This window comes from Artemia sp. Qi Xiang Cuo, chromosome 12, assembly GCF_049724085.1.
Source record: "Artemia sp. Qi Xiang Cuo chromosome 12, ASM4972408v1, whole genome shotgun sequence".
Classification (NCBI taxonomy): Eukaryota; Metazoa; Arthropoda; class Branchiopoda; order Anostraca; family Artemiidae; genus Artemia; species Artemia sp. Qi Xiang Cuo.
In genome coordinates, this window is record NC_142805.1 from 9,059,163 (window position 1) to 9,075,118 (window position 15,956).

Consider the following 15,956-nt stretch of genomic DNA (forward strand, 5'->3'; position numbering starts at 1 on the left):
ATAAAAATTGTGTGGCATTTTAATTGCTACATGACTAACCGTCTTGTTTTGTTGTGAACATTTTATTCAATTTTTACTCTCGTTTTTTTAGAAGCTGAAGATATATCCTCAAATGATAATAAAGATATTTTTGAAAGCACATATCCTATGCTATTAATGGAACATGAAGCCAAACTTTTTACTGTTTCTCCTGGCATTTCTGGACATTGTCAACATAATGCTGACCATATTAAACTGGAGTTGGACAACATTGACGGGGACAAAAGGTATGCTTCAGATATCCCGATTTTCTGAATTTTTGCATGTCCCGACTAAGAAGTTGTATCTGAAAAAATCCAAAATGTGAAGAAAAAAAATATTTAGTAAATAATAATCCCAGAGGTTTTTATTATTAAGACATAAAAGTTTGTATCTCAATTAAACTCCTGAATAAAATGACAAACCTAATCAAATTCGAGACTTTTTCTGACTTTTGGAACTCATAGAAATTCTTTTACAATTTTTTTTAATATGGATTTAGCTATACGTAATAAAAATAATATACCTTTATGACATATATGCCTCAACACTATAGCAATGTAAAATTTCCGTATTTTAATCATTCTCTTCTTAAAACACCTTAGTTTCGCTTATTTCTAATGCAACAATGTCTCTAAAGAAGTGGATAATTTTCATGGGGCTCAATCATCCAGGGTGATTTTAAAATCTTCTTCTTCTGGATGTTTCCGAGGTCTGTAGATTCCAAAAGGGGATCAACCCCTTCTTTGTGTCAACCCCTTCGGGTCTGTTAGACCCGAGGTCTGTTGATTCCTGCTTGAATTTACTGGAATGCTTGCACTGATTATTGGATGATCCTAAATATATTCTAAAAATATCTGCAAGCTGATAATAATCAACATTGTGCAAATAATAATGGCGTCTTTTTAGGATCATTATTGTCAACCTATAAATTATGGCTTCCAACTAATGTGAAATGGAGCAATTAATAAGAGCTTCAAATGATATAGGGATTTGCAATTGATGACAGTAATTTCTCAGTCTCTTAGAACCTCATCCATTAAGAAAAATAGTTTCAACTTTTGCTTCTTTTTTTGTATATAGGAGCGAGAAACCTCTACAGTAGGGTTCTCTGATTTGCTGAATGTGATAGTGTTATTTTCATCGATTTTATTTCACTTGATCTTTTGGGGGTGTTTCACCCCTTTTTTCAGAAATTGTGCAAATTTTTACAGGCATGTAACTCTTAATAGGTAACATTAAACTTGATTAATATTATATATTTTGAATAAACATCAAAATCCAGTGAACCCAAAAATGTAATTCTTTAGATATATCTATTGTTTTGAAGACTGTTTCTTGGAGTTTCACTTACTATTGAACCGCGTTGCTCCTTATGTACAGTTCATTACTACAAACCATTCGAATATTATCAACCTGTAAAACTATGGATCACATTCAAGAAGAACATGCTGAGCGTTTTCCGATGTCCAATGGCAATTTATGCAAAGGGAGTGTAGTGGATTCACCTTTAAAAAGATCAGCATTAAGGAAATAGTTTCAGCTCTTAACTTATCATAGAGCATAATGAAATCCTTAGACTTGAAAGGAGGATGCACAAAACTATGATGAGCATTTTTTTTAGCTCTAACAGCCTCTCTATAAATTCATAGTCCTTACATTTCTTGGGGGAGGGCTATCTGCTGCCTTATTTGCAAAATATCTATCATTTCATTATATTTCATTTCTATCATTTCATTATAGAACGTCTGGTTGAAAACAGATAACCGATCTTTTGGCGTGACCTTTCAGGTCATGAAAGGTCATGACCGATCATGAAAGGTCATGACCGATCATGACCTTTCAGGTCATGATAATCACCATGCTAATTTATTTGGCTTAAAATATAAAGTGATGAAACAGAATCTGACAGAAACAATATTTTCTTTGAAGAGGTCTCCAGACCATTCAGAGCATCTATTGCAAGTCGTACAACAAATAATTCAGCAGAAAGTACTGATGTATTAATCGGAAGGGGGCAAAAATATTCAGGTTTGGGTCGGGTATGCAGGCAGCTGCACCAGCTTTTGAAGCTTTAAAATCATCAACATAAGCATCCATATAATTAGGAAAACGGATTTTCACACAATTTTCAAAAGATTGTCTGAACTTCTTAGGCTGAAAAGCAGGATTTATTCTATATCAGAATGCCCGTTTGCCACTAAACGTGAGTCATCTTCAATGGTGGGAGTCTAAATGGGAAAGTAGCCATTCAACGAGAAGATCACTCTATAAACTCCTTTAGATAAAGATTCTGGGAAGATGATTCAGAATTCATAAGGAGTGGTTTATTAAAGGTTTTCTGGTATGCAAAATGTTGATTAACATATGCTTGTATTCTTCTCTGAGGCAGAACTCTTCCTGCAGTTCTCTTCCTGCAGAACTCTTTCTGAATTCTTCCTGCAGTGGTGTGATCACTGACAGGTTTCTCATTTTAGTAATTGGACCGTGCTTATAAAGTCGAACAAATAAATGTTAAAATGGGGATAAGTCCATTTATTAGACAGCGGAAACGTAGAAAGGTCTGAATATTTCAACCACATATACAGGGATCGTCGTCAGCAGATATACTCAAGCATTAAAACTAACATATTTATACAGAAAAAATTTATTACGTCCGGTTCATTCACTAGATTTGTCTTCGATAGCTGGTTCGATTACTGGGTTAATTCCAAAGCCTCGAGTTGTAAATTTTCTTCTTTAATATTGCCTAAATAGAACTTCTATTTAGATTGGCAAAATCTTCTTCCTCTTCTATTTGCAAAAGAAATGTTGTTGATTTTATAGTTCTATATTGGAATGTTCACATCTCCCCATTTATTAAAGAAGAAAAATTCTTGATTGCTTTTACCATTTTTAACATACTCTTCGTATATAGTGTTGAATTATTTGAAATGTTGTCTTATGTAAATAATGGCCAATCGATAAATTTAATTAAGCTATTGGAAGAAACTACGGGGTTAGTATAGTTCATTGATATTACAGTACAATTAAAATAAAACCCACCTTAAAATAAACTGATGTACAACCAGAATTATAAATTATTGAATAAAGAAAGAAATAAAGAATTCGAACTGTTGTAAGAATAATGACTCAAATTAGCTTTATAAATTAAATAACAATGGAAAAGTCATTGATATTAACTTTATAATAATTCTGTAAGACTAAAAACCTTAAAAGCTGAGTTATGTGGTAAATTAAAAAAGGGCTAAAAAATACAAGTCTTTCAGATTTTGAGTGAGTTTTATATTATTTTAGTTCTCCCTGCTGCAGCGTCCTCTGAAAATGATATGGGCAAACAAGATTGGGGATTACGTAGCATGCCAGATCTTGCAAGAATATGTCTAAAAAAAGAAACGAATTTGAATAGTCAAAATGATATACCAAGTCACATTTATGTATTTGCAGAAAATGATATGGCAAAACAGGAGGTTTCTCATTCTGGAAATAAAACTTTCGAATGTGATGTATGTTACAAACCTTTTACTACAAGTTCCCGTTTATCTCGTCACCACAGAACTCATACCGGAGAAAAACCTTTCGAATGTGATGAATGTAAGAAACGTTTTACTACAAGTGCCGGTTTGTCTCGTCATCAAAGAACTCACACTGGAGAAAAACCTTTTGAATGTAATGTATGTGACAAAACATTCTGCCAAAAATCGAACTTATTTATTCATCAAAGATCTCATACTGGAGAAAAACCTTTTGAATGTAATGTATGTGACACAACCTTCGGCCAAAAATGTAACCTATTTATTCATAAAATAACTCGTACGGAAAATAAACCTTTCGAGTGTGGTACATGTAACAAATGTTTTACTGCAAGTTACCGTTTATCTTATCACAAAAAAATTCATGCCGGAGAAAAATATTATGAATGTGTTATATGTAAGAAATTTTTTACTTCAAGTTCCAGTTTATCTTATCACAAAAGAACTCATACTGGAGAAAAACCTTTTGAATGTGGTATATGTAAGAAATGTTTTACTTCAAGTTCCAGTTTATCTTATCACAAAAGAACTCATACTGGAGAAAAACTCTTTGAATGTAATATATGCAAGAAAGCATTTTACCGAAAAGCTTACCTATTTATTCATCAAAGAAGTCACACTGGAGAAAAACCTTTCGAATGTGAGATATGCAAGAAAGGTTTTGCTTCAAATTCTGGATTATCATCTCATCAAACAAGTCATACTGATGGAAAAGCCTTTGGGTCTGTCAGTGTATAAGGTTTTTGTATGTTTTTTAATAAGTTCATGTTAAGATTTATCAAAGAATTTGTGCTAGAGAAAAACTTCCTGTTTCATGAATTTTTAAAATGACCTTTTTTTTTTAAAGTCCGCAAAACCGAAGCATAGTTATAAATACATAATCAAAAGATTTAGAGTTTGCTTAAATTTCTTTAAAATAAAGTATGGATTTTTGACAAATCATTTTATTAAGCATAGGAAAAAATCACACTAGAAGTAAACCCCTTCTTTGAAATCATACACTAGAACATGAGGTATTCGGAGTTGAATTTAAATGTATGCACGATACTAGATGCTCAAGCCTAGAAACCATGTTCTTTGAGTTGTCTTCTTATTCACGTTTGTTTTTTATCTGAAAGTGTTTTCTTTTCAATTTTATTGCAATTCTTTCTTTAATAAACTTATTGTATATATTTCAATATTATATTGTGTTTTCGCTTTATTTAACAGCTTGTTTTCTATTGGTAGTTGACTGAAAGTATAAGCTTTAAGCCGATGTAATATGAGAAAAATCTGAGGAAATTTAGCAGTGTCTTTTTTGCTGATTGGTCGAAACACGCTGTGATATGTTAAAAATTTTAGCGGTTGATATTTTATAGTATGCACGCGTGAGCAAATATTTTAAGGAAAGATGGCCCAGTTCAACGAAAAATTTCATAAATTCTTTATAAAAAAAATTGTTATGGACAATTTTTTCCAGGGGTTCTGCAGAACAGAGTTCCACGTTTCACAACAGGGTTCGCCTGTTGTGAAAGAACAGGGCTTGCTACCTGTTGGAGGGTTTGCTTAGGGTCTTGTTTGTGGCTATAGTGTTTGAAGGTCCATGCAATGTCCAACCTATAGGGAAATGGCCATTAATATTTTTTTTTATATTGACGAAAAGTTTTCTTTAAAACTAAATAAGGCAATGCAAAACACTGTTTTAATGCATACATCGCAATATCATAACTTGAAAAAAGAATAATCATCTCTCCACTTCCTAAAAACAAAATCATAAAAAAACACAATTTTGAAGTATTCTTCTTTCTTTATCTGTTCGAAAGAACAGATGAAAAAAGATTTTCGATAACAATCAAAATTGAATTCGATAGCAATCCAAATCGAAAGATTTTCGATTGTTAATTGACAATCTTTCAATTAACTGGAAAGATTGTCCTTTTAAAAGCCGTGTTTTCTTAGTCATGCTAAGAAAACACGTCATACTAAGTCAAACATACAATCATATACAATCATACTAAGTCATACATAGATTTGAAATAAGTTTTCCAACCACCTTTGGCTGATAATTATGCTCCCAATTATTTAAATACTTCACGAAGGAAACGAGGCAGTGAGTACAAACTCCTTAAGCTATATTTCAGTAGATTTTGGTAGTTAACTTCATATTAAAGCTGCAATGAAGGTACAGCATTCTAAAGAAGGCCCGCAGTAGAAATACTGGGAATATAGGGTTCTTGCTTAATTAAAATCGAGCTTTAAATCCTTGAAAAAGCTTCTGTCACGCTGCCAACTAAGATACCAGTAACGCGTTCGTAACAGCGTTGTCAGGTGACAATTGACACGTAAAATCTTAAACAGCTTTCACATGTGTGCCTAGCTATAATCTCATGTCTAGATACGTCTCTGGCCAGAAATCAATATATTGTAAATGACTATTGACAAGAAGAACTTAATGCTTAGCTAAAACCACAAATTTAGTTTCAAATTGACTACAGTTGTTATTTCTTGAAAAAAAAGAGAGCTTATTAAGAAAAAACTGACCAAATTGCATTTCATATTTTTACTGTCACAAGATAATGGATAAGACAAGGCAAACAATTGCAATAGCGTTCTTCACTATGATGTCTGGTGTTGAATATTTGCCTAAAATGAAAAAAAAATTAATGAGACGTGCATAAAAAAAGAAATGGCTGACGTGCCTAGCCTCTTTTGATTTACTTAGCTACGCGTGTCGTTTCCAGACTACGTTTCGAGACTACGCGTATCTTTAGAAAATATTTGATTTCTTTGCCTAGTGAACGATACTTAGAAGCTCAGGGCTCATAGACAACCAAAACAAAACATGACTGCCTTTTCAGCTATTTAAGAACAGTTAGAAGTATTGTCATACGAAAGTAGATAGCAACTTTGAACCCTGAAACGAACAGAATTTGTCTCGTATAGGAAGAGGCTGTCCCCTCCTCAATCCCTCCCACTCGTGGGTGTATAAAAGTCGAAGGATGTGTATATAATCGGAAATTGACAGTTTTAGTGTCTTTTTTAAAATTAAAAGTGGCTGGAGATTAACCAGTCACTGTCCTTGAACCTTTCTTTACATCCGTATCTGTAGTAGAAAATATAAATAAATATGCTTCCAAGGATATCACAATCCCGGAGGCATCAAGGGCCGTAAATTATGTGAACTTTGGTTTTTTACAGATATTTATTATACTAGAAAAAAGGAGGCACAAGTTTGATCTTGAGAGTCATTGTCGCTATAAAAATTGATATTATAGATGGCATGCCAATGTACCTGAGAAAAAAGATGGCGTTGGTGAAAATACCCAGGGAAAAGGGCTTATTCTAATAATTGGAGAAGGTCATACGAACGCTACTTGGCAAAAAATCTATCTTTAGAGATTAAACAACAGCAGGAAAAAAATTCAAAATAATTCAGAAACTTTTTCAAATTACCAGCAAAGATGCAAACTCGGCAACAATAGCATTGAGCATACTATAGATGGCAAATGATGTCCATTGGATGATGGAGATGGGGATGGAGAATGAAGATGGTATTGGATGGGTCCATTTTTGGGTTGGCTCCAATCTTCAATTTTGAAGAAAAATTAAATTCAAAACCACAATTTGTAATAAAAAAAGAATATTATTGATTGTTATAGTGGTATGCCACGGGTGTCACCAGATATTGGTGCAAAAATGGTGCTACAACACTTACTGGAGGGGAAGCTTCGCTGGCGCCATATATTATATTGGAAGGCCCGCTGTTACCACTATTGTTCCGCAAATATAGAGTATGTTAATACCCAATTTACGGTATACCCTGCTCCAAGGTATAATCACTTGATCGAACTGTAAATAGCCGAATTCAAGGCCAAGGGTGCCCAACCTGGGTTACGACTAATATTTCTAGCTATCTCCATGGAGGATAAACGAACCCCTTGCAAATACAATAATGACGGCATTTCTCGCAACTTTTCCTATCCTGTCTGGGTTCCAAGTTAAGGTTGTTTATTGTCAAGGAACATACCCGTATTCCAGACGCTTTATCTATACACAGGAACTCAGTTTGCAGTGGTGTTAATCAGGACGGGGTGCACAGGATTCTTTAGTCCCCTCATTAAATTTCCCCATTGAGATTTCAAAAACTCCTTTTTTTGTATACACATTGAAAAATGTCTTTTATTTTTATTGCCATAAAAAATGGTGACCCTGTTTCCTAGATTTTCATAAATGTAGCGCAATTAGGCAACGCAATATTGTTGTCTAAGTAAGGAACGATGTTTGTACAATGGTTTTTTTTTAGACCAGAACACTTGAGTTTCGTAGAAAGTTCGAAAGGGTTTCATTTGATTAAAATTTGAAAGGGCTAGTCCCTTTTTAAAAGTCAAAAGTGATTGGAGGGCAACCAGCCCCCATGCCCATCATTCCCCAAACACATTCAATCAAAATTTTGAGATAGCCATTTAATTCAGCGTAGTTAAAGGGTCTTTAAATTATGTCTTTGAGGATGAACCCCCCCCCCACCCCCAATAGCCCTCAAGGCAAGGGCTGTAAGTTTTACCCTGAGGGCATATAAGGTTTTTATAGAAAGAGTGGTCCTATAAATTTTGAGGGATGCTCATTGGATTGGTAATTAGAAGTTCTAGTACCCTTTTAAGAGTCAAAGGGATCAGAGGGCAGCTACCCCCCCCCCCCTCACACACGTCGTATTTTACCAAAATGTATCCAATATAAATTTTGGGCGCAAAGGTTGTAAGTTGTGCTTTGGGGTTATTCAAGGTTTTTATGGAAGGGATGGGTGTATAAACTTTAGAGGAGGTTCATTTGGATGAAAATTGGAATTTCTAGTTCCCTTGTAAGAGTCAAAAGTGATGGGAGGCAATTAAAACTGTCCCTCTTTTAACCAAACGCATCTGATTCAAATGGTGAGATAATCTTTTTTTCAAATAGTCCAAAGAACATATAACAATGACTCCAAGATTGACACAAACCCCTGCCCCCTGCCAAGGGTTGTGAGTTATACCAGGGGGTATATAAGGTTTTTATGGAATGGGTGGTCATATAAAATTCAGATGAGACTCATTTGATTTGACATTGAAAGTTCTAGTTCCCTTTTAAGAGTCAAAGGTGATTTGAGAGCATTCAGAAACCCCCCCCCTTCCACCCATTTTTCCCAAAATAAACATCAAAACAAAGTTTTGAGACGGCTGCTTTTTTCAGCATTGTTGAAAGTTTTAGTAATTATGCGTTTGGGGATGTCACCCCCCCCCCCCGGTGGTAAAGCTTTTAATTAAGTCAATTTGGAATTTATTAAAAATATATTAAGACGAAAATACAAAGTTTCAAAATACCACTTTTTATTAAGATAAGGAAAATATCCTACAAAGTTTTCTGCTTCACGGGAAATTGAGAAATCACCACTTCCTAGCTAATTGCGTCGGTTGGGTCCAGGAAGGTGTGGTTGATAAAAATGTATAAAAGATACATTTTATGGGAAGGGATAGACTGATACTAACTTTATGCCAGACTGACTTCTGGTCCGTTGATTTAGAAATACCTTGGAATATTTTCGAATTATTGTAAGTGTCTAAGTATCTTATTGTATATTATTATAGTTTCTGAGACTTGTGGTCTACTTGGGACAACCCGTCTCAGTAGAATATATATGTATTATCAAACCTTGGATCAGTATATGTTAACTGAATAAAAGTATTGTGTTATAGCCAACCTCTCTTCAATCTACAGTTAGTCCCTCGAAAATACCCAGCTGGTACGCTTCATTAGTTTGGTCATAACCTAAGGCACGCTACCAAAGTTTAATTACCTTACGGCCATAGTTTATCTCACCTATAAAGGGAGAATAAAGATATCTATAACTACGCCACTTATTAACATATGAACCACGTTACCACAAATGGTGGCATTGCGGAAAAACTGGGTGAAGGAGTCTAAATAAGGTTGCAAAAAAAAGAAAGATCGAAATGATCTTATCAGAAGGGGTAAGCAAATTGACTTTGCTTTTAGCGGCGCTCAAAGTAGGAAAATTTCGAGCAGCTTTGCTCGAACTTTGGCAATTAGAAATAGATTTGTGTCCCCTCAAAGATTTGGATACAATAGAAAAAAAATGGAAAAAGGGCTCAATCAAGAATTGTAAAATCGAAAAAAAATACAGTATCTAGTTTTTAGCCAGTAGAAGTAAGTGCATAATTAGTAGTTTTCTTAGTGTTAGTAATAAATGTAATGTAGCAGCGCTGTACATCACTAAATAATGAAGTAATTGTGCTGCGAATTTAAAGAATAAAATAAAAGATAATACGTAAAGAAAAAAAAATCTAGCTGGACCGATAAAACGTTGGTAGAAACAGAAGAATTTGAGGCAGAATAGTTGCAAATAGGGTCCTAATTCAGTCTTACTACAGGTACAGGCTATAGACTTATTGTGCAAGGACAACACTGCTACAATTTAGCAAATGAAACACATAAATTGTGGTCCGAACAATTATAGGTTAAAACATTTCCGAGTACATTTTACGACGTAGTAAGCAATAGAATTACCTTTGTTAAAGCTAATCAGAATACTAGGTTAGTTTTGTAGTTTCACAAGCAAAGGGAAGGAAAAGATATATAAATCTTTAATTAAAGTAGTTGAGAAAAGGGATGAAAAAAAGAGAAAAGTAACCTTGTAATTAAGAAAACAAACGTTGAAGCTTAGCAAAAGTCACCGAAGGAAGCGAAAAAAAAGAATTGTTACTCATCTGGGATGCAAAGTCTGCACAAGGCAGGAAATCGGTGAGAAAAACCGATAATCACAGAAAATGGAGGCAAGGGGATAGGTCTTAAAAGGGTCTCCTGTCCCTACACAGAGAGCCTTCATTTGAATAATGGTGTTAGAAAAAGTTCAAATTCTGAATTAGCTGCGCGAAATGAGTCAGAAGAAAGTTCAAATTTGAATTTTAAACCATGGCTGCTTTTGAGCCATGTAGATGTAAAACAAGCCAGTGTTTGAAACTGTTATGTTTGTTTACATAGAATGTAAGCCCACATTAGGACAAACAGAGAAGGCAATGGATCCTTTTGGGATAGCTAATATTGATAATTCTGGTCCACTTACGGTTACTCAATGATGAATCCTTCTAAAGCCTAGTTTAATTAAAAATCTGTACATTTTAGTAGAACAGACAAAATAGGAAAAATAAATGGAAAAAAAGCTATGATAAAATTTACAAAAAAGGATGAAAAGTAAATTTATCCTTAAAGAAATAAAAAATATCCAAAAGTAACTTCATTAATCCACAGACACAATTTGACAAAAAACGGAGAATTTCACCAACAGATCAAGACAGCTGTGAAGCTGTCTTGATTAAAGTATACTGTCGAGAGTATACTGTCGAAAGTATACTCTACCCCAAATTCCCGCAGCCATACTCACAAGTCGGGAACTAAGTGTGAAAAAAAAACTCACTTATTTAAGCACAAAATTATAAACTATTACATTTCCACGGAAACGAACAATTCAAATGAACAGAAGGCTTCTCGTTTTGTTCCAATTATTCTTTATTAGAAGAGTATTTCCGCTTTAAAGAGATTAGTTCCTTCATGAAATCTGCCAAATATTTTAGAATCTTATAAACGTAATAATTGAGATCGAAATTAGAGTTATAAATATTATAGATTGAAAAACACTTACAGCCAGATCATCACAAGAATTGCATTTCAATAGGACAAATCATTGTTTAAAAGAAAAATTTTTAAACTGGAGAGACCTTAAATAAGAAAACAAGCTGCTAATTTAATACAGTATTTTACGATAAGGGTGCACATCAATGGCCGTATGTGTGCAAACAGTTCGTGACATTTATTGTCTTCATATGTGTATATAAAAAAATGTAGTTTTCATTTGAATATTCCTAAGGCTGATGAATTGAAGTAAATCCTGTCACGAATAAGGCAATTATGTCGCCCAAAAACCTAACTAAAATTCTCTAAAAATAAACTGGAAAATACAGTGCGTTTAGAACACTAAATAAACAGTTTTGGACGGAGAACCAAAACAAAATACAGGTTATGAGAATAGACAACTCTGCACCCCTTAAATCATGGAGGAGCGTTTGGAAGATAAAGAAAATATAAGGAACATTGTTTCTTGAAGAATCCAATGAATAAAACAGAGAAAATATAGGAATAAAAAAACACCTTTTATACTGAAAAAGAGGAAAAAAAACTTGAAAAAAACCCTTAGGCTTCATTGAAGAAAATAATAAAAAAAAGGAAGGGTTCAGGTTGAAAATATAGCCAGACGAAATTAAAAGAAAAAGAAGGTCAACGGAGTCAGTTATACTCTTTTTACATGCATATTGGACTGACCGACCGAAACTAATATGAAAATTGCATTGAATAGGTACAAAATAAGTAACATTAATACGACAAAGCTACCGTTACTATGGTGAAATCTGGCCGAGATGGACAGAAATATTGGAGATATGCTCCAAGTAGACAGGAAAAATGATGCTCTCTTATGTGGGAGTTGTTTTCGGAAAAATGACTAACATGGCATGAAAAATTAAAAGAAGGCACATAATATTCTAAAGGACCTAAGTTTAAGTTGAAACTTAAGACAAGACCCCACTAAAAGTTGAGAAGTTAAAGTGAAAATAGTCATTGTCAATTGTATGTCTAAAAGTAAATTACTGTGTGCCATGAAGGCAAGGTATGTGTTCTGCAGAAGGGCCACTTTGTCTGATAACAGAATAGCTCAAGAGAAAACTGTTGCCACAAATCAAAAAAGTGTGGCAATACTATAAATAATTAAGTAGTGTGGGTGCAGGTTCATAATAGTCCTTTTAGCTGTAGCCGATGACAGAGAACCTAGAAACTTTTTAACGAGCTATCAGAAGTCAGCACTGTGTCACTAGTATAAATAATTAATTATTGAGGGTGCAGGTTCATAATAGTCCGTTTAGCTGTAGCCGATGACAGAGAACCTAGAAACGTTGTAACGAAATACCAGAAGGCAGCCCTGTGGCAATGCTATAAATAATTAATTATTGTGGGTACAGGTTCATAATAGTCCTTTTAGCTGTAGCTGATGACAGAACACCTAGAAACGTTGTAACGAGCGACCAGAGGGCAGGCCTGTTAAGCAAACCTTCAGGGTGCATGCACGAGTCAATTGATAGTGCCAAAACAGTTAAAAAGACGAATAGCTAAATTGTTAGCTTGTCAAATCAAGCTTTAAACTGAGCCTTGTCCCAAAAGGATATTAAGGCTGGAGATAAAAAGAGATTACAGACTAATACATTTTTTTTATTGTCTCCTTATTATTAATCACCTGAAAATTCGAAAAGAATTAAAAAGCTCAAAAGTTTGAATTAAAAAACAGGCATATAGTAAGCTAAAAACAGTTAATGACACAAGTTGGTTCGAAATAGAACCAAAATTGTAAAACAAAGATAAGAAAATGTTTATAGTCGTATATATGAAAATATATATAGTGGTAACAAATGTAATTGAGAAAATATATACAGTTATAAATGTATTTTGAAAACCTTTTATAAATATAGAATTTTTATCGTAAGAAAAAAAATGTAAATATCGAAATTTTAATAACAAAGTCATGTTATATGAACTATTGCCAAGCCCTTATATAGAGGCTAATCACAGTTCTCAATTATAATGTATAAATCTATTGGTTAGGGTTGATTTTTTTTTGTAAATATTTTAATTGCAGTTAAGACTTATCAGAGAAAAGTCTTGACGGACTTTTTTAAAGTTGTACAAAGAACAAATATTGTAGTTATTAAATAAATTGTTAGGGTACATAATTATTATTTGTTTTTAACAATTAAGTTATGTATCAACATAACTTCTGTTAATATATAAATATATAATCTAAACTATCCATGTAAATATAGTGAATTATCATGTTGAGTATTAGTGTTTTATTTTTATATCATTCAAGAAGTATTCTACATTGATACTTTATAAGCAATTAACAAAACACTAATTGGAATTAATTCCAATGCTAGTCTGTATCGTTTTTTTTAAAATGCTCTAAGTTTTAACCAGCAGTTAAATATCCTATCTAGTTTTGCGACTTAAAAAAAATAATTGTTGCGACTTAAAAGAACAATACGTATACATATATATATATATATATATATATATATATATATATATATATATATATATATATATATATATATATATATATATATATATATATATATATATATATATATATATATATATATATATATATATATATATATATATATATATATATATATATATATATATATATATATATATATATATATATATATATACATATATATATATATATATTTAATATGTTCGTATTTTCTTTAAATTTTAACTAGTAATTTAATGTTATCTACAAATTTTTTACTGCGTGTCAACGTTAAAAAAAATTTTTTGTGAAACAATCTGTTAATTGATTGATAATTCTATATTAAGTTGAAGAGGATAATGAAACAAGTAGCTAGAAAGAAACATAATGTTTCTATTTAAGCAGCGTTATGTGTAGAGCAATTAAAAGCGAGAAAAGTAATTCAAATTAATTAAAGTTTACAAAATTGAGTGTTTCTTTTTACAATATGTGTAACACTATATGCTTTATGTGTATTTTAATGTAAATATTTATTTTACATACAGCCTTAGATTTTTTTTTTGGAAATCAAGTTATTCGTAGTATCCTGTCAGATCCATTTTTTCAATCATTTTTGTCGCATTTTCGGAAAGTAACAAATTTTGAAGCCAGCTCAAATGTATCCTGATACTAACTTCTTCTACAATGAAACCAAACCATACTTGATCAACGGATATTTTGGAAACTCAATGCATTATTTTACACTCTTTACTAGAGGTACATTAGAAAGTGAAATAAAATCAGGAGTCGAATTATGCGTAGAAAATGTACTAAATAGCCTAAATGGCTTATATTATTGAAAGAATGTGAATATGCTTTGAGCTGGGAAAATATGTGAAAATTTAAAAAGCAAAAATATTATGTGTAATTTATCCAAGGCTTTTCTAAACAACAAAAATATAAACGGTATATCAACCATATCACACAGACAAATTAAATTATTAATGGGAATTAAATTTAAACTCAAATAATTTATAAATATTTTGAATATAACTTTAAATATAATTTAAACAAAACCACTAATATAATGGTTAAGCCGCTTGGGGTCAAGCTAAAACAGAAGATGCATATGAAAAGGGTAAAAAGAGTATTTTCCAGTCCTAGAAACAGAGAAAAAGAAACAAGGATGAATTTCAAAATTGAAATCCTTTGACAAAATAGGACATGACCTATATTTGACCATAAACATGACCCTAAGGAAACCCATTGAGAATATACGCACTTAATGACTCAAAAATGGTAGCTTAATAGTTGTAAACAAAAATTAAGTTGTTTTAAAATTAAAATATTGGGAGTTGAGACAAATCATCTTTAATTGGTAAATATTGTGGTAAAGCGTTCTAATTAAGCCAATTTGGAATTTAGTAAAAATATTAAGACTCAAATACAAAGTTTCGAAATACCAGTTTTTATTAAGATAAATATACACATCCTGGATTGTTTAAGCTTGGAGGGAACTTGCTTAATAACCAATTTCCTGGCTAAATACGTCAATGAGCTGGATGGACGTGGTTGGGTTTTCATATGAATACTCAACCGTGGTTGGTTTTTCATATATATAAGATTTTTGAGACTGAAGAAACACTCTTTGTCTTGCAGGGTGAACCTCTGCCCATTTACTATCTTATTAGAAATACCTTGGAATATTGTCGGATTATTGTAAGTGTCTAAGTATCTTATTATATCTTATTATAGTTTTCTGAGACTTGTGGTCCTGTCCCAGTAAAATATATATGTATTATCAAACCTTGTATCAGTATATGTTAACTGAATAAAAGTATTGTGTTATTGCCAACCTCTGTTCAATCTACATTTAGTCCCTTGAAAATACCCAGCTGGTACGTCTCATTAGTCCGGTCATGGCCTAAGGCACGCTACCAAAGTTTAATTACCTTAGGGCCATAGTTTATCTTCTCGATAAAGGGAGAATAAAGGCATCTACCACAATATCCCCAAAATACCATAAGAACCACCTTACCACAACTGGTGGCATTGGAGAAAAACTGGGCCAACCAGACTAAATAAGGTTGTCAAAATAATAATAAAAAAATCGAAATGACCTTATCAGAAGGGGTAAGCAAATTGACTTCGCTTTTAGCAGCGCTCTAATTAGCAAATATTCGAGCAGCTTTGCTCGAACTTTGGCTATTAGAAATAGATTTGTGTCTTCTCAAAGACTTAGGTACAATAGAAAAAGTAGAAAAAAGGATCAATCAAGAATTGTAAAATAGCAAAAATACAGTATTTAGTTTTTAGCA

At 32.6% G+C, this 15,956-nt stretch overlaps 2 protein-coding genes across 2 annotated transcripts in view; one reads left to right on the plus strand and one right to left on the minus strand.

Moving 5' to 3' along the window:
• Positions 1-15,956, minus strand: part of LOC148945742 (uncharacterized) — a 382,959-nt gene that overhangs the window by 73,390 nt on the left and 293,613 nt on the right. The window lies entirely within an intron of this gene.
• Positions 1-15,956, plus strand: part of LOC148945743 (uncharacterized) — an 89,267-nt gene that overhangs the window by 57,734 nt on the left and 15,577 nt on the right. Inside the window, exons 2-3 of the mRNA XM_089097505.1 lie at positions 92-263; positions 3,314-4,244. Of these exons, the coding sequence (XP_088953631.1) occupies positions 148-263; positions 3,314-4,244 (1,047 nt within the window). The 5' untranslated portion in view covers positions 92-147. The remainder of the gene's footprint in view (positions 1-91; positions 264-3,313; positions 4,245-15,956) is intronic.